Source organism: Rhinolophus sinicus, linkage group LG12, assembly GCF_036562045.2.
Source record: "Rhinolophus sinicus isolate RSC01 linkage group LG12, ASM3656204v1, whole genome shotgun sequence".
Taxonomy (NCBI): Eukaryota; Metazoa; Chordata; class Mammalia; order Chiroptera; family Rhinolophidae; genus Rhinolophus; species Rhinolophus sinicus.
The window spans coordinates 20,617,458-20,637,044 of record NC_133761.1 but is presented as its reverse complement, the minus strand read 5'-3'; the positions used below and the strand labels follow the sequence as shown (position 1 = coordinate 20,637,044).

Sequence of the window (19,587 nt, the reverse complement as noted above, 5' to 3'; positions counted from 1 at the left end):
TCCACAGAACAGCATGAGGTGGCAATGTCAGACTTAAGTAGCTCTGATTAAGGAAAAGGGCCTTGAGGACTCTAATACCAAGAATCACAGTGACAGCCTCTACAAAGAATGACTAGAGCAGGAGATAGAAGGCACGAGGCTGTTGATAGTGGCTAGAGGATGAGTATGACATTCCTAAGTGACCTACATTTCATTTAAAGTCACTTTGCGCCAAGTTCAGTGAAATACATTTCATTGGCTGTATTTTGTTACAGAAGACGGTTCTGCTACTAATGCCTGACTCATTCCTTTTTTTTTTTTTTTTAATGTGACACTAAATAAACCACAGGTATTTGTTCAAAACAGGAATGGGCATTGTGGTAGCAGGAGGAGAAGAGAGAGAACAAATATCTGACAATTCAAATGATACATCCTGATTTGGCCATGGCTGTCCTGGTTTATGCCTGATGTCTAGTTTCATTTTTAAGAGTTCCCCATTTCACTCTAAAAACAATGATCTTAGATTAGAGTAATAAATTATATGATCATCCTAAACAGAATATTTGTCCTTTACAAACATTTAGGGAGACAAAGGTACTCACAATGTATTTGGGGAAGCAAAGATCACATAATTAAAACTTCTTCAGAACAATGGATTGCTAAACCATTTATTCTCATCTTTATTTGGAAGAAAAATTACAGCGTGTGCCTGGGGCCTGGCCTGGAATATGTTTCATAGAGGTCAGAAAATGTTTCATAGAGAGAGATCTTAGTGCTGAGTCTGGAAGAAGGAGCAAAGCTTAAGTAAAAGGAAGCAGAAAAACATTTAAGGTTAAAGGTATGGAGGCAGAAAGCAGTACAGTCAGTGTGTGTGTGTGTGTGTGTGTGTGTGTGTGTGTGTGTGTGTGTGTGTGTGTGTGTGTGTGTTTATATGAAACTAAGTTTATGCCTGATGTGTAGTTTCAGTAAAGGGAAGGTGCAATTGAGAAATAGTGATAAATCTGTTTTAACATCTGGTCCTTAATAGATGCTCCGAGAATGAATGAATAGACAAATAAATGAATGCATAACATGAGATAAATTACACTAGGGAAGAGGACTTTAGGTATGGCACTGAAGTGGGAAACATGACCTGCCAGCCAAACTGACCTAAAGTAGTGGTTTATTGGCCTACAGTCTGTCAACATTCTCTTTAAGGTTAGTTGTTTTCTTTGAAAATTAGATGACTTTACATGAAACTCCTTATTTCAAGTTCCACTTAAAAATTAGCCTGTCTTCCTGTAGGACAAAATGCTGATAGTAGAAGGGGCACCTGTCCCTTTTAAATACACATGCGTGCCGTCCAGCTTTCCTTCATTCCTCCTCACTACTTTACTTACAAAAGCTCGGACAATTAAGTTCACAAACTTTCTACCATGTGCTTACACAGTGGAAAGTTCACAAACGTACTTGTCCAAATTTTATTACCTCCTTTTCCAAAGTATGAATAGATGTGGTACTGGGAGCATAATCAGGAACACAAACTGATTAAATTGTAGAACGTCATTGTAATGGATAATATATAACTAAAAGCTTTCTATTTCCTGGAGCATATTAATATATGTATCTAAGCAATAATGGCAGCATGATAATAGTAGTAACTGCTAAGCATTTACTATGCACCAGACATGGTGTAAAGTTTCTTTCAAACACATGTGAATTTGAGTCACAGTGGCAGTCTTTTACTAGCAATGTGACCTTGAACAAATTAACTCACTTTCTGAACCTTAGAGTATTTATTTGGGTAATAGGGATGACATAGCATATCTCCCATTGCTTTTGTGAAGATTCAATCAGATCATGTATATAAAACACTTAACATGGTTCTTAACACACCAAACAAGACTTAATTCATTAAAAGGACTTATTCAAATTTGAAATCTGGAAACTTGGAAAGCTGTGTAAGCATGAGTTCACAGAAGATCTCCAACCAAGGGACCGATTCTCATTGGTTGATGCCATTCACAAATTATTAACCCTCAAAGAAATTTTATTTCAATGGGCAGGTTTTTGGTCTCAGATCAGTAATGCAGATTTCTATGTCTCTTAAAAGAATATTAAGGTAGATCTATTAAAACTCTGGTATGATACATATGGTTTCTATAATTTTAATATGCCCCCAAAATACAATAAATACAAACATGCATTGTTAATTTCACAGGCAAGCATTAAGAATTCCCAGAAACTCATATAAAGTAGCCTGTTTCTCTTAAGCACATGCACTTGGCATTCACAAACACTAGCCTGAGGCACTTCTTCATGTGAGTGCAGTCAGATATTTAATCATAATAACCATTTAAATGTAAAACATTACCTATTACTAATTTAAGATAAGGGAAAGGGGAATTGTTAGTTGCCAAATTATAATCAGAAAGAACTGCAATTGAACAGCAATCATGAGCAGGGCTCTGACAAATTTTTCCTACCATCAAAATAGAGGGATAAACAATAGAAAATAGAAGATATAAGTATGAAGAACGTTTAATTGGTGATTCAGAATTAGAAGATATTTATGTTCACCAATTATAGTTGTCTTATTTTCCATCAACTTTTTTATTTCCTCAAAATATATGTAAAGTGCAGATGTATAGACATTGATTCTTCTGCACTGTATTACACTTCTTTCACACAAGTTTGGTTTATGCAATACAAAACAATTCATTTATATTATTCATTTATGTCAAACAATTGTATTTGACATAAAATGCATGAATAATAAGTCTGACAATTGTTTAGCTGTATTACCGAGTCATTTACCTAAAGTGATATATTTTGTGGACGGTCAAATTTCAAAAATCCTTCATGCTTTTTCCAAATGATTTCAAGGTACATTTATTCATATAACGATAATAGTCCACGAGGCACCAACTATCTACTCAAATACCAAGTACTGTGCACATGTGACCTTGTTATTTCCTAATAACTTACTTATGAAGTGAGCACTATTATTCCTACATAAACTAGAAAATTTAGCCTCTAGTGATGAGGTCAGCAGTTAATAAGGAGCTAACTACTAAGCATTTACTATGCCCAAAGTTAGCAGCTAATAAGGAGCTAGGACTTGAATTCAGGTGTATTTGAAGAATACTGGTTTGTACTCTTTTTATAGATGATTTTGAAAATTTCACAGGTCTGTTAATAGGATTTTCCAAAAGTCTATACAATTAGAAAATCCACTAGATAATTTCCGCAAAGAGATAATGTGTGTTGGCAATAAAAGTAAAAATATAGCAATTAAATTTGTAAATTTTCATTTATTTTCTCAGCTTACACTAAACCAAAATTCCTCTTATAGAACAAAATATATTTAGCCACTTATCAGTGTCTTGAAAAAAAAAAAAAAAAAAAGAAAAGCCATGAACACTGGTAATTTCTTACAATGAATGGCATTTCATTGTTATAGGAAATATTTAATTTAAAAGCACTAATAGGTCTAAAGTATTTTGTCAAAGACATTTGTGAATATGTAAGAACTTTAAAAGAAGAGAAAAATAGTAAAAATGTAGAGTTGCATTTTTTTATAATGGCAAGTATTCGTTTCCTTCCGTACCTATAAAAATTTCACATTTTGAAATATAGTTTTATAGTAAATCCATACTACAAGTTTTTGTATTGTAATTATTTCACTCACTGAATCATTTTAACACCACCTGTATTTTAAGGAAAATTAGTTTAACAATTGTAGAGACACTCTCAACAATGTATTGATTAATTCAAAGTTAATTGCATTTCTTTTTTCCACATATATTTTACTTTAACTGCAGATGAATAGAAAGCTTAGATAAGAATATTTCAGATCATCAAATTTTTAAAATTAAACTTTTGAGCAGTAAATAACTCTTTGCACAGCATTCCTATTTTTGCATTTAAGAAATAAAATAGTAACTCACTTGAAAACTGAATTGCAAATCCAGATTTGCTGATGTAAAAATCTGTGTCAAACTGGATGCTTACTATGTTGAGGGTGCTATGGATTCCTTCAGGAATAAGAGATCCACTAATTTCCTTTAAGAGCATCTCATTTTCTGGTGGACCATCCCAAACTCGGAGTATGTCATGTGATGCTTCCGTATCAAAAGCAAGAAACTGTAGGCTGTGGGAGAAACATATTTATTTGTTTGATTCTTTTAATCATGGATTCAATTTTACATAAAGAATATAACAAATACGCATCTTTGCTTTTATTAGATGCTTCTTTTATCCTATCAGATGAAAAACATGTAGACAGCATATATAAGCTTAATGAATTTCTTGAGCAGTATAACTTGTTTATTTAGAATATGATTAAATGTACTATTACATCACCTTTGCAAATTAGCAAAATTTCAGGTATACATTCTTTTTAGTGTTCGTGAATTTCAACTATGGCAATAGCAGGTGACTCTTACAGAGGATCTGGTACCTGCCAGGCACTGTGTAAAATGCACTACTTTTTTTTTTTCTTTGTTTAATTGTTACAATGACCCAATGAAACAGGAATGAGTTTTATCTCAATTTTATAAATGTGGCAAATGGAGTTTAGATTGATGAAAAAACATTGCCCAAAGGGTGGCAGAGTCATGAGTTGAATAAAAGTTTCTGACTCCATTTTACATACTTTTAACCAGTGTTCATGTTTGTTTGTTTGTTTGATTGATTAGATTCAAATGAGGTTTATTCCAGGAATTTGAGAATAGTTCCCATTCAAAAAGGAATTCATATATACCATCACAATGACAGATACAAGGGATGAAAAAAATCACGTGAACTTCTCAATATACAAAGAAAAAGTATGTTCAAAAAATTCAACCTTATAATCATACTCAGAAATCTAGGACTAAAATGGAACTGATTAATGTGAAAAATAATGTCTTCCCAACCTCAAAATCAAAACAAAACAAACAAAACCTCCAAAAAAAACCCAACACAATGTCATATTTAACCTATTCTGCTTTATGTCTAATATAGACAGAATTAGTATCTGATACTTTTTGTGGCTGGTGCCAAAAATGAAAACTCCAATTATATCAACAACTCAACTCACTCTACATATATATCACATTCATGTTTGATATGTGGATTTAAATTTGGGTTGCAATTTAATATCAAATATTGTTCTTTAATTAAAAAAATCAAAAATCCTATTGAAATTATTTTCAAGTTTACTAATTCTAACATTTAAATAAAACAACACATGATCTATACTAAATAAAAATAGGCTGAGGACCAATTTAGTGTTCTGTATTTTGAGTTCTGCAAATTCCCTTGCAAAAGTGAAGTACCGGTTCACATGCAACAACGTACCAGTTTACATCCAACAATGAATTCAGTATACCTTTCAGCATGTTCTTTGAAGGATGATACTTGTTTTCCATAACCATGTGCACCACCCAGAAGCATGTCTGAATTCCATTTATATAAAGCAGGAATCCTTAAGTTTAAAGTTGTTTTGTGAGCAATAAAACACTAACTAGCTCATATGTCAAGGACGATTTATTAATTTATTAATTCATTCCCAGGCATAAGTATACTAGTTAAACTAAGACTGAGGGCATGTGATAGCTTTGGAACCCTACTGGTATGATTTAGGAAACAATGGTTCTGCCCTCATCTAAAGGGAAATCAAACATGATTAAAGGGGCAGAGAGCAGATGCTCCAGAGATAGGCCTAAAGCCACGGAAGGCAGACAATAGTTATTGAGTCCCCTTCTATCCCTATTTCTTCTAATGTTTTTGAGGCTGAATTTATGATAGTGGCCTGGACAAGTCTGTATACCTATGAAAATGTTGGACTCAGCATCTTGAGTCATCAAGAATGAAAAGAGTAGAGTGCCCAAAAAGCAGGAAAAACTCTCACCTTCTGTGCCTTCTTGAAACTATGAAAAGTTTCCCTCTAAGGGGTTATATGGCCTACCTCTGTGGCTCATAAATCAATAAATCATGCTGATGAAAACTTTTTTCATGTTTAACTGATGAAAACCAAGTTTTTCCTTGCCAAGGTTAAAAATATTGAAAAATCTTGATGTTGACTGATATTATACTTTTAAGGGCTGAACAAGAAATTCAGAATCCCCAGTAATTTTGAGAAAATGAAATCCATTTACCTGACAATGTTTCCTGGATCTACCTCAATCATCCACATGCAACGGAGATTATTGTCATATGGAAAAGGATAACCAGGAGATAAGATTCTTCCTGATGATTCTCCTTTAAAACGACCTCCACATTCAGCTAATAAAAAAAGAATGAAAATTTAAGTCACAGTTTAATGCCCAATCTTTTCAAAACAATGTACAAATTTGAGTGTGTATGTTTTCCACCTTAAGGAAATTAAGAATTGATTCCCACTCTTCTTGAAAGTATATATTTGTATATGCTTTCTCAGATTAAAGTATTAATTGAAGCCAGAACATAGTGCACAATGAAACAAGAGTGTCAAGTTAGATAACATAAAATATAATAAAATGAATGTAATTGGAGAATAAAAAAAAACCCACACACACTCAAGAGCTCTGAGTTGAGGCTTCCAAACATTTTAAGATGTGTTGTTAAATAATGATAATTTAAAAAGGGGAAACAGATGGCAAGTTGCTCACTGCTAGTTGGTTGTAGGCTGAATAGTTCATCTTGCAACCCCACCTCTGAGAAAAACTAATCTTTACTGCAGTCCCTCAGGCCTTCTAAATTTCAATGTCCTTTTATTCCCCTTTAAATCACTCTAAACACTTCCTCTTTTAACCTCTCAAAAGTCAAAGTGGCATTTTTATTAGATTTCTTACTTCAGTTAAATCTAGTTTGGTTTTGATTTAATGTGGTCTCTAATTTTTATATAATTTATCTAATTAAAACATAAGTATTTTCATACAATATAATTTGATTTTTATATTTTGGGGATTCCCTCTCATTTTAATACTATTTAAGATATTGGGATGTCTGGAGCGGTTTTACTTCAGTAAGCAGATAATCTAGAAAGAATTATCTGTATTCAAGATGAGAGAAACTAAGTATTGTAGTTAATATATTGTTCAACACCTCTGAGCCCTAGAAACAAAGAAAACACTGTGTTATATATTATACACTTGCAAATTATCCAGATTCTCTCCTACCAAAAATAACCAAAATTAAAATACTTTACTGTTTGCTTAAATATTTGAAGATACTCTTATACTCATTTTCTTATTCTTTGTACTGGTTCTGTCTTACTCAAATTTAATGACTGAATTAAGCTTCCAGATTTTTTGTTTTGTTTTGTTTTTATTACTAGAGCAAAGGTCAAAGACAAAGTTTGAGCATTTGGAAGAGAATAACAGCATCTAATGGTTCAAATACGTAGGCCCTACTCATATAGGTAAATTTGTGTCTAAGGTCTTGTATATTATATGTTTCACTACACTGTGGTGGTTAGTATTATGTGTCAACTTGGCTAGACTTTAGTATCTAGTTGTTTAACCAAACACTAGTCTAGGTGCTGCTGTGAAGGTGTTTTATCAATGTGGTTAATATCTGCAATCAGTTGACTTTAAGTAAAGGAGAGAACCTTTAAGAATGTGGGTGGCCTTCATCCAGTCAATGGGAGTCCTTATGAGTAAAAACTGAATTTTTTAGAAAAAAAGAAATTCTCCTTCAAGACTGCAGCATTAAGTCCTGCCTGAGTTTCTTGTCTATTGGCCTTCTCTATGGATTTTGGACTTGTCAAGCAGCCACAATTGCTTGAGTCAATTCCACAAAACACAAATATTTCTTTAGGTAGGTAGGTAGGTAGGTAGATAGATTGATACAGATAGATCTAGTATTCTATTGATTCTGTTTTTCTGAAGATCCCTGACTGATACACACACCCATACAGGACTAAGGAATTTTATTTTGTATTGTAACATCACTTCAATTTAATTTATAGTCATAGACTTGTCATTTTTAAAGTAAATAAGAAGATATCGATATTTAAGATGTCACCATCACTTATTGTGGTTTTTCTCATTTTCTAACAAAACTGTGTAACTATATTAATTCATTTTTCATCACTTCTTATAATTTACCACTATCATTGGCATATATTTATTATGAGCACAAATTTAGAACTTCAGTCCTCCAGATTAATTTTCAATCAATTGGAGTTTTGTGAACTATGTTGTATATTGAATTTAAACATTGATCTTTTTTCTCTCCATATTTCTTTGCTACAAATATTTCTTGGCATTTTGACTTCAAATGATCCAATGTGCTATGGCACATTGAACTAGAGTTCATTTTTGACAGAATGTGCAGAATAAAAATGAAATAGTGTTTAAAGAAGGTATACTGGTTAAATCCCTTCAGCTATGGTGCTTAAAAAATTAATTTTTGTTTGATCGATGCATATGCTTTAGAAACATAATTACCTAGAAATAATCCATACAATTGAGAAAAAGTTTCTCTTTTGACACAGGCAAAAATATAGCCATATAACTATCTAAGGTTAATAGGCACAGAAAATTAAAATCTTAGGCCAGGTGGTAAAGTTATTAATTCTTGCCAGTAGAGAACATCTAAAATAGAATTACATCTTCTGTTAACATGGAAAGCATCAGCATGACACACCATGTGTCAAACTGTTTTTCAGCTGTTATTGCTGATTATCTATCACTGAAAAAAAAAAAAAAAAGTTCACCCGTCATGAAATCTTGAGCAGTATCAAATCATTAAGTTGGACCTAGTATATTTGTAAATATAAAGTGCATTGATTTGTTGCAAGCATAATCAAAATTTTCTGATCCCAGAACAAATGTCCTTCCGTTTGCATAAAATCTTTCCAAAAAATAAAGAATGTCTTCAGCTTGGTTCAATACACAAAGGAAATAAACGTTTTTTAATGTATTTATTTTGTGACTTTAATTTTAGGGACAGCATGGCAAGTCAGCATTTACAAGTTTACAGTTTGTGCTATTATAACCCTTAAGGATTTTCTCAATATATTTCCAATACGCATCAAGGAATATAACATCAGAAAGAATTAATCAATGCTACATTTTCTCATAATCAATGCCAGTGGGCTGATTGTTGGTCATATGCTAGAATCCCAAGCTTTATCAGTTTAGGATGATTATTATTTTAGATATTACCCTCATAATCTATCCAAAATTCAGATGCTGTCTGAAAAGAAAGGGCTGTGATTACATTTTGATTAGATAAAAACATGTTTGTTTTCTACATGGATCTATGTTTTAATGAACCAGTAGATGTCCCATGGCATCAAAAACACTGTGCAATCAATCAGTTGTAAGGCCTCTAATGACTAAAATTTCATTTTTTTAAAAATTTGTATTCTAGCAAGTTTTGTGGAGTTTGCTATGTTGACTATATCAACTAACAAAGACCAAAATTTGTCTCAAAAGTTTCAAGTTTCCAAATTCATGAAATTCTATATATTAAATATGAACAGGTTTTTTTATATCAATTATACCTTAGAAAAACTGTTAAAAAAGATGTAAATTGATATAATCCATATAGTCCTGATACAGAATGGATTTGTGCCTCCATAAATGCGATCACAAAATAGGAATGACTAAAGAATAACTGCATGTTTATTCCCTACTGAGGAGTTAGTGTTTTGTTAAAATGTTTTCTTTTGTTGCCCTAGTATTTCATCCTGGAACCAATTTGAGCTTTGGGATAGAAGTCTTCACTATCCACCCTCCCACCCACATATACCCAGTATTCATTAATTAATTTATAAGATGGTAGTAATAACATAGTACTCCAGCTACACAAAGAAGAGAGAAAATAATCATTTTTTACCTTCACGTAAGCTATATATCCGTTGTCACTATTACAGGGATCTTCCTAAAATTGTTAATTATGTTATGCTACATACACATTAAATAAAAGCATAGGTACTTAGATTTTTAGAAAATGTGAATCTATATAAAGCCTTGTTAAGTTATTGAGAAAAAGTTTACTGTTTTTAATCTACCTTGCCAGCAGGATAGACAGTATTCTTTTTTTAATATTAAAACAAACCTGGTCAATGTGATTCAACATAAATATGTGATTGTAGTGAATTTAATTTTATATCAAAATAGGAGAAATAAAATGGCTCCATATTGTACAAAAAGAAGCACTCATCTATGAGATTATGAAACGGACACTTTGACTTTCCATTAATTTACTTCTGACCAATTTGAGTTCAATAACTTATTTTTAAAAAAGTTTTAGAAATAGTGTATTTCTTAGTAGTAATTTATTTTAATTAACTTTATTGGGATAACATTGGTTAAACCATACAAATTTCAGGTGTACAATTTCATAGCACAATATCTGTATACTCTATGACAACATGGATGGACCTTGAGAGTATTATGCTAAATGAAATAAATCAGACGGAAAAGGACAAGAACTTAAGATTTTACTCATATGTGGAATATAGAACAAAAAACAACACATGAACAAAGAAAACAAATATACAAACAAACAAAAAAGCAAACTCATAGATACAGACTAGAGAAGTGTGGTTTCCAGAGAGGAAGGGAGAGTGGAGGAGGATGAAAGGGTAAAGGGGGTCAAACACATGGTGATAGAAGGAGATTAGATTTTAGATGGTGAGCAAACATTACCTTCTCGATTTAAGGTATGAGTTCTGTGTGAAGAGATAGAATCCCCTGGGAGGGTACAGTATATTTTGGTAACACTTCTATAGCAATGTTTCATGAAAATCTTAAATAGTATCCTACCAATACAGGAAGGCAGAGGGTAGTCCCATGCCCTTCTCTCTCCTGTCATGCACTTGAGAAGGCTACTTCCATGGAGAGTGTAGCCTGGATTGCATCCATAAATGATAGTGCTACCAGCAAAGTGGCCTTGGTCACTGATCTTGTATCCAAACTGTGGAATGCCAGGATCCTCACAATGTGACAGTTCAAAACCTATGAGAAGAATATACATTTATTAAAAGTGAAATTAAACAGGACAATTTAAAACTGCATAAATCAGTTCTTCTTATTACTTTAATATAGTTGTATTACTCTTCCCTAGTTGTAGTACTTTTACCATATTTAATTTTTATACTACACAGTAGGCACAGAGCGTTTTTATTTCTTGAAAATTAGAATGTGTCATGTTTTTCAAATTTATCAATGATACCCCATGGTTTATATGACAATATCATGGCTTGTTATAGTACTAAGCTTCTTGCCTACTTCAAGTGCTTTACAGCTAACAATAGATTCTGACCAATATACCTACTAGGATTATATCATCACAATTTTAAAATTCAGACAAAATGAGTGAAATCATACATGTCCAAGTAACGTATATGTCCCCTCCAAATATATCTTTAGACTGCTTTATTTTTATAGTCTTAGAAGAAAGTGGCATAGTTTCATATTTAAAACATACTTTATCAAGAGGTAATATAACATAGCAAATAGCTTGAAGCACTCTGAATTGCTATATTCTGCCTTCTCCAGAAATGTATGGGTCTCGAAAATTCTCACAGGGAAAAACCAAAGCAAAACAAAAAAACAAAACACATGTTGCTCTTCCCACATGTTGTCACTCAGGGGTGTAGAGAAAATAATTGTGAGTTTCTGCAGAGTTGGAGCTTTCTGAATTAATTTTACTGGAAACTTGGGACCCTAGGCTTAGACCAACACTTGATAAATTATTTTACAACTAGAAGTATAGTGAGAGAACTCCAGAGAGATTTACCAAACCCTGGAGGAGGTTAGTGTTTACATTTTAAGGGAAAATGAGGTCCAGGACCTTATAGACATCTCTAGATTACAAAAACTGGAGACACTGGAGGCTAATCTGGATCTTGGAGAGATGTATTTACATTCCAGAGGTTAGAACAAAAGCACAGGATCCTTTCCACCCCATATCCAAAGAGATAAGGTTTTTTTCCCCTTTTGGAAGAGGAGGGAGAGATAGCTACTTTAAGGAGAACAACTCTAATTTCCTTCTTTCCTTGTCCCTGATCACTTGTTTAGATTTTTCCATCTGATTTTCATCATGTTCCTATAGGGGTAAGAACTGGGTCAAATGGGCGCTGACGGTTATTATTGTTATTATTACATTAATAATAATAATTAATCTCTCTAGATCCAGATGCCCTTGTGTACATATTCAGAATCAAATTAATAAAGATGGATATTAAAAACTTAACCATCAAAGTGCAATGAACTGTTAAGATTCGGAAAGAATTAGAAAAGGATACTTCATAATTTAAATTGAACTTGACACTAATAATCAAAACCTAAGCTCCTTGTCTTTAATGTTTTCCAAAAAAAAGATAATTACAATTAGGCGCAAATTAAATTAGTTAATGACTTCTGAGAGTACAGGATGATAAAGAATATTCTACATAGCTTCATGCATAAAGGAAATCTGTGATTTCAAAACAATAATGTTGGAGGATAAAAAGAAAAAAACACAAACCTTATGTGTGTCTTATAGGATAATAGAAAAGAGATGTGCATCTCTTTTATACACACAGATCCTTGACCAAATTAGTCTACATTGAACTAGAAAGCAAAAAAGCATGGATTATTAATAATTCACTGATGTCAAATCACTAATTGACATCATTGACTTTCTGTAGTACCCAAACATACATAAAGTCACCAGAACTTGTAAGCTCAAAGTACTGAGTTTACACACTCATTCTGTATGTCGAGGAGTACGTTAACTCCCAGAGAACATACGGATTACTCCCTAGTCTCTTCTATGGGATCTTAATCATTCCCTCCTCCATTCACCCATAGAATTAGTCTTCACATTTTAATTAATTTACAATCATTTGCTGTTTTTCTTTGTTTTCCTACAGACTAGAATGATTTCATTATTTTCCCCTCTAGCACAAATCCTGGCACATAGCAGATGTTAAATAATGTTCATAAATGAATGTGGATTCTTAGAGGCAATTATCTCTAGGAGACAACTAAAAAAAAAACAAAATAAATAACACTGATGAGAAACTGAAATATATGAGACAATTGAAAAAAAAAAATCTTCAGGAATTTCCTGTGTGGATCAATTGGTGATAGCTCCATTTGGGCGAAAACATGTTAAAATAAAGAGAAAACAAAGAGTTTTGGAGGCCGAGCCATACAAAGGGTTAGATGTTCAGTCAAATAGTCACACACACACACACAGACACACACACACACAAACACACACACACACAACAAGATATAAGGATATAAGGACACATGATCAAGCAAGTCAGTCAGTCTTTAAAAAAAAAGAAGCAGAAACAGCAGAAATTGTAACTTAAAATTTTCAGGACACATCACTTTGCATGGCTCTGCATACTTAATACTACTTTTAAAGTGTCCCTGCTCAAAAATTACAAGTTTGCCTTCTTTCTACCAGACAAAATATGCACTTAATCATTCAAGATGCAGCCACTTGAGTTTTACCATATGTCATTAATCAAAATAAAAATGGAAATCAAGACTTCTTTTCGAGGTTTATTACCAAATTCATCCTTCCTTAATTTGAATGTTCTGTAAATGTGGTTGGCAATTGCTGGTGATTAGGTAACATGGAGATATTCTTTGTAAATTAAGATAATTTATAATACTTTGCATTGTAGATGAAAATGCACATGGACAATAGTATATAAACTACAAAGCACAACACAATTTAGTTCAATTTGGTGGACTTATTGTTGCTTATTCATAAATATTCAGAACTGTCTTATCTTTATGGAAACACTCAGCTGCCAGGCTTTTCATTGAAAAGCTCAAATACTTGAAATTGACAATAAAGAACTACAAACAAATCACATATACTATATTCACCATTCCTTGTGAAATTTGATACTCTGATGAAATGGACATTTCTAGAGCACAAAACTAATGAATAGCCCCATTACTCAAATCTTTGTGATTTTTGGATAACTTACACCAAGATCTAATTCTTTTCCAGCCACCATATATTTCTTTAAGGATTTCCAATTTAGTTATAAGCTATAGTTTGAAATCTACAAAGGAGTACAAAGTACAACATAACTTTACCATTTTGCTCTATGACATTTTAATATCCTAGTTGCTTCATATTAATATTAATTTTAATTCAGATTAGTTTTCAGGTTACTATTCATATTAATTGATTCATATTTACATTATTATTAAGAAATACATATTACAAAACAAGTTAAAGTTCCTTTTGATCCTTCCTCAATATCGTTCTGGTCTTTTCCCTACTGAGAGTTAGCAAATATTCTGAGTTAGTATGTCATTCTCACTCATATTTTACATTTTTACCACATATCTGTATGTCTTCAAAAATATATGTTTTGCAAGTATTTATACAGTTTATAAATTATAAAAAAATATTGTGAGGATTTATTTATTGCCCAGCATCGTGTTTTTCCCTTTATATTTATATACACACACAAAACACACACACACACACACACCACACACACACACACACACACACACACACACACACACATATTTTATTCATTTTAACTACTCTGTGGTATTCCATTGGAGCCACACTCCAAAATGTTTAATTTATTCTCCAGATGATGAGCATTTATCACATTTCCAATTACTCACTGATAAAAAAAAGGCTGTACTTCTATGTATCCTTTTATGCATGTGCAAGTGTTTCTATACAGCATGGATCATGTAGGAATTCAACATTCCTTCTGTCCTTAAGATTCAATCAAAATTTGCTAATCTGGTATTTAACTTCTGCCTTAACCTATTGAAAGATAAACAGTTGAAGCCCTACCTTAACAAAATTTATGTTTAATTTGTTTATATACAACAACTATGTATTCACATAAGGTAATGTCATATCTGGTCAGCAAAGCAGTACTGATAGATACTACAATAGGCAGGTGACTTAGAAATATAAGTGATACCTGAAAATTCACTTTTTGAATATTAGGTATCATTTTTTATGTAACTTAAAAGAAGGTCCTTATGTGCTTTATTTTTTGAAATTCAGGTAAAATGTAAATATGTTTATTATTGTTCAAGTTAAATTTTAGAGTACTTAATAATGAATGCAGGTATGTTAATTTTATGTATCAAAGGAAAGAAGTTTCAAATTGCTAACAAGAAAGGAAATAGATTGTTAATAAGGAAATTGAGAAAATATACTAGCTAAATATATTAGAGAAACATATCCTTTTGAAACCAAAAGCATTTTTTTTTTCATTTTTAGTTGAGATATAATTGACCTATAACATTATATTATTTTCAGATGTAGAACATAATGATTCAATATTTGTATATACAGTTTGTGAAATGATCACCACAATAAGTAGCTAACATCCATCACCATAGTTACAATCATTTTTCTTATGACAAGAACTTTTAAGATCTCTCTTAGCAACTTTCATATAGACAATACAGGTTAACTATAGTCATTATGCTGTACATTACATCCCCAGGACTTATTCATTTTATAACTAGAAGTTTGTACCTTTTCAACAACTTCACCCATTTCAAGGAGACAAGATTAGATTATTCTGTCATAATTTTAATCCATACAGAATCCTTTGATGGATTTAATTCATAATATTTAGCAGAATAATCTAAGAATTATATTTATTATTGGGTTAGGTTATTAAATTCCATTTAGGCCATTCATCTTACAAGGCAAAGTCTTATTTTAGAAATCTTTACATGTAAATGAGGATGTATATAACACAGAATGTCAACCTTGCCACATTAAAATTCAAAAGCAGGAAGTAATCCATGACCATACACAACAGCTATGCTAATCCTCTAAGACTGAGACATAATAAACAATATAATGGGGATAAAAAGAAGAATGTGTTGAGAACAATTACACATTCCTTTTTCTCACTAATCAAACTAATACAAAAAGATACACACTTCTTACTAACAAATTATATCAAACAAACATCACTTTGAGACTATGAAACTTTAGAAGAATGTTTTAAGAAGACAATCTTTACAGTTTTGAGCCAATAGAAGTTAAGAATTTAAACAACCAAACAAAAAGATTGTAGAAATGATTGCTATGCATTCCACCTGGAGGGAGAGGAGGTAAGGTAAATATATCTATATCTATATCTATATCTATATCTATCTATCTATATATATTTTTTTTAATTGCATGTGTTCTAAATCCTATGTATCAAGTTCTGACAAAAATGTGCTAGTTTGTGTCTTGTACATCCTACATTTGTACATTACTCAGGAATGGTGAGATTTAGCTTTGACTGATTCCCACCCCCCCCATCAGCCATTTAGTATTTGGCCAAAATGTATAAATGGTGCACTCTAGATATATCTAGGAATGGAATATTACTAGATAGCGCCAAATTACTCTCCAAGGTGACATTAATACGTTATATTTCCCAAAGGTAAGAATTTCAAGTTCTTCAAATTATCATTAGCATTTGGTATTCAACATCTTTTTAATTTTTACCAATTTTATGAATATGCAATTGTATATTATTTGGGGGTTTAATTTTGATTTCTGAATTTCTATTAAGCATTTTTCTTGTTTGCTTTTTGGACACAGGAGGTCCCCCTACTGTGAAATTTTCTTTTACTACAATTTTCTTATTGATTTGTAGCATTCCTTTCTATGTAGAATGTATGTTATTCTGTATATATATATATATATATATATATATATAGAGAGAGAGAGAGAGAGAGAGAGAGAAATAATATATAGTAAATATATGTATATATATATATATATATATATATATATATATATAACAGAATAACATACATTCTATGGAAAGCATATATATATATATATATATATATATATACACATTTAAGAAGGAGATATATAGATAGATAGATAGATAGATAGATAGATAGAAAGGATATATATATATATATATATATATATATATATATATATATGAAATCTCCTTCATAAATGTCTCATCTTTTTACTTTTTTATGGTGTGATTTGTTATAGAGAAGTTAAAACGACTGAGGCTTAGTCAGGAAAACAGAAGCCACAGATATTTTGAGTTGCTAAGATGCAATATAAAACAATTAGAGGGAAAATACAAGAAATGCAGAGGACGTAAAGGTCAGAAGACCACCGCTGGCTTTCACTAAACCCAGTTCGGGGAAGATGTTGCTGCAAACAACCACCTGCCAGCACCACACTCCGGCCTGAAGATGCTGGTGGAAAATAATGGCTTCCTCATTGATCTCACCTGTGAGCTCTCACAGGACTGCATTTAATTGGCAGATTCTAAGCAGAGATCTTTGCTGGCAAGAATATGAGTTATGCAATTGCTAGGTTTTTTTGTCTCCACACTTCAGAAAGTGCTTGGAAGGACAGAAATACTACTGACGATGGACAGGTTTTTGCTTGTGGATGTTGTTTTAGAACTCTTTCTCCACCTTAGCTATTCTAGGCTTTTTTCTAAACATTTTTAAAGTTTTCATCCCATGTTTAAGTCTTCAACTTGTCAGAAATTAATTTTATATAAAGAGTAAATTTATAGGTCTTTAGATACTAAGTTCAAAATTTACAAAGATTTTGGGATGTGAAGTTTGTAAAAATCAAAATGACTCCTGTTATTTTAGTAAGAAGAAATTATGTCAAATATTGTTGATGTAAATGACAGATAATCAAGAAATTACTCTAAATATTTTAGCTAGAATACCTTATACTATATAATGCAGCATTAATCATTACTGCCTTTATTGCTTGGTTAATCTCAAAATTTAAATAATAAAATAAATGCCAAATATACATGTTTTAAGTGGTTTAGAGGATATAGAAATGCATGGAGTAACTTTGTTGCTCCCTTGTAACTTAATTATTGTCTACTTGTACTTGTATGAAATGATTTATATACTAAGAATAAAGTTAGATTTAATAGGTCTTTTGATTATTTTTCATGGTTAACATTGCCAACAACATACTGTAAATTAAATAATTTATGTAGAGTATTTTTTTATACATTTATAAAGTTAGTATATAAAAGAATTCATCACAATTTACCTTATGCCCATTTTTAATTTGAATGTAAAATTTGAAATGGTCATATTCTGTGTGGGTTATTGAACAACTTCAAGCAAACCAAAACCAAAACCCAAACCAAACCAAAACCAAAACAAAAAAAAAGGAAGGCTAATAGAGTACAACTATATCTGAACTTTTCCTTTGAAATAACAGACATGTCTCCATTAGGCATTTTAGTAAACTAAATGTGCAGAATTGATAACAAGAGGACATCTGAGCCCACATAATCCATCAAAATCCATCGAAAAAGATGGTTGTTTAAAATACCCAATCATTTTCTATGGGATGAAAGTGGGGTAAGTACAAATGAAGAGCTAAAATAATCTGCAGTGAAATGTATCTTTAAGAAACAGAGCTTAAAGAATAGACGAACACGATAAAATATTTCAGGCGTAAGTCATTATACTATAATGATTCTGGCCAAAAAGAAAGAATTCAGATTGTCAAGCATAAAATGACAAAAGTTACTTTGGGAAGAATTGCATTAAAAACTTAACATTTTAAAATTTATTATTTTTTTGCAATTAGATGAACAATAAGAAAATATATTAATTCATGGAATCTTAAATTTACAAAAATCTAAAACAGGTTGGAGGTAATATTGATAATTAAGAAAATGTATTCTTGAAGCAGAACTTCTCAGTTCCATTTCCATAACTTCACTTATTAGCCATGTGACTTTGGACAAGTAACGTGACTTTTTGTGGTTAGTTTTTCCTTCTTTTCACTGGGTATAATAGTACCTCCCTCACAGGGTTATATCGTGTACCCAGTAGATAATAGATGGCAGTTACTATGACTTTAAATTCCTTTTTAATATTATATGTTGAAAGTCTCTGTGTTCCTTTTAAATAAAAGCCAAGCCCCTTACTATATATAGTCCACCTCTCCCCTGCTTCACTTCCAACTTGACCTCTCATTTTGTCTTATTCTTGGTCATCCCGCTCCAGGCACACGTAACTCACGTTCAGGGCTTTCTTAGGTCTTTGTACTTGTTGACATATCTGCCTAGAAACCTCTACCCCCGATCTGAATGTGGTTGCCCCTTCATATAATTCAGGTATCAACTCAGGTGACACTTCCTCTGAAACAGAGATCCTGAGCAAACTAGCTATAGTAGCCCCACCTTCTGTACTATCTATCCCATTGCACTATTACAAGTTAATTTTAAATGCAGTTCTCTTATCTTGTGTTCATATTTTTATTTTCTGACTAGTCCCACTAAAAAGTTAGCTACATGTGGGCAGAAACTTTGTCTCATTCACTGTTTTCTTTATCCCCAGAGCATAAAACATTCCAGTGGGAAAAGAAAAAAATTAAACCTATGACCCAAACAATAATTTCAACAATAAATTAGTTCCAGTAGTGGAGTAAAAGGGAAGATAAGTCACCAAATAGAAATGAAGTTTCTACAACTTAATGCTGTACTCCACTTCTTGTAACTATATACGCATATAGTTACTACTTGTAACTACGCATATATAGTTACAAGAAGTGGAGTACAGCATTAGTAATAGAGGTAGTGGAAATGTAATGGCTGTGTGCGATGTCAGAGGGGTAGTAGACAACAGGGGACGGGGTTTATCACTGTGTGAGGGATATAAATGATAAATATTTGAC

General features: G+C 32.0%; 1 protein-coding gene across 6 annotated transcripts in view; it reads right to left on the bottom strand.

The window, feature by feature from the left end:
• Positions 1-19,587, bottom strand: part of CSMD3 (CUB and Sushi multiple domains 3) — a 1,090,811-nt gene that overhangs the window by 295,090 nt on the left and 776,134 nt on the right. For all 6 annotated transcript variants that reach the window (XM_074316364.1, XM_074316366.1, XM_074316365.1 and 3 more), the window contains 3 exons: positions 10,704-10,895; positions 6,102-6,228; positions 3,909-4,111 (listed from right to left, as the gene is read on the bottom strand). In XM_074316364.1, coding sequence (XP_074172465.1) covers positions 3,909-4,111; positions 6,102-6,228; positions 10,704-10,895 — 522 coding nt within the window. The remainder of the gene's footprint in view (positions 1-3,908; positions 4,112-6,101; positions 6,229-10,703; positions 10,896-19,587) is intronic.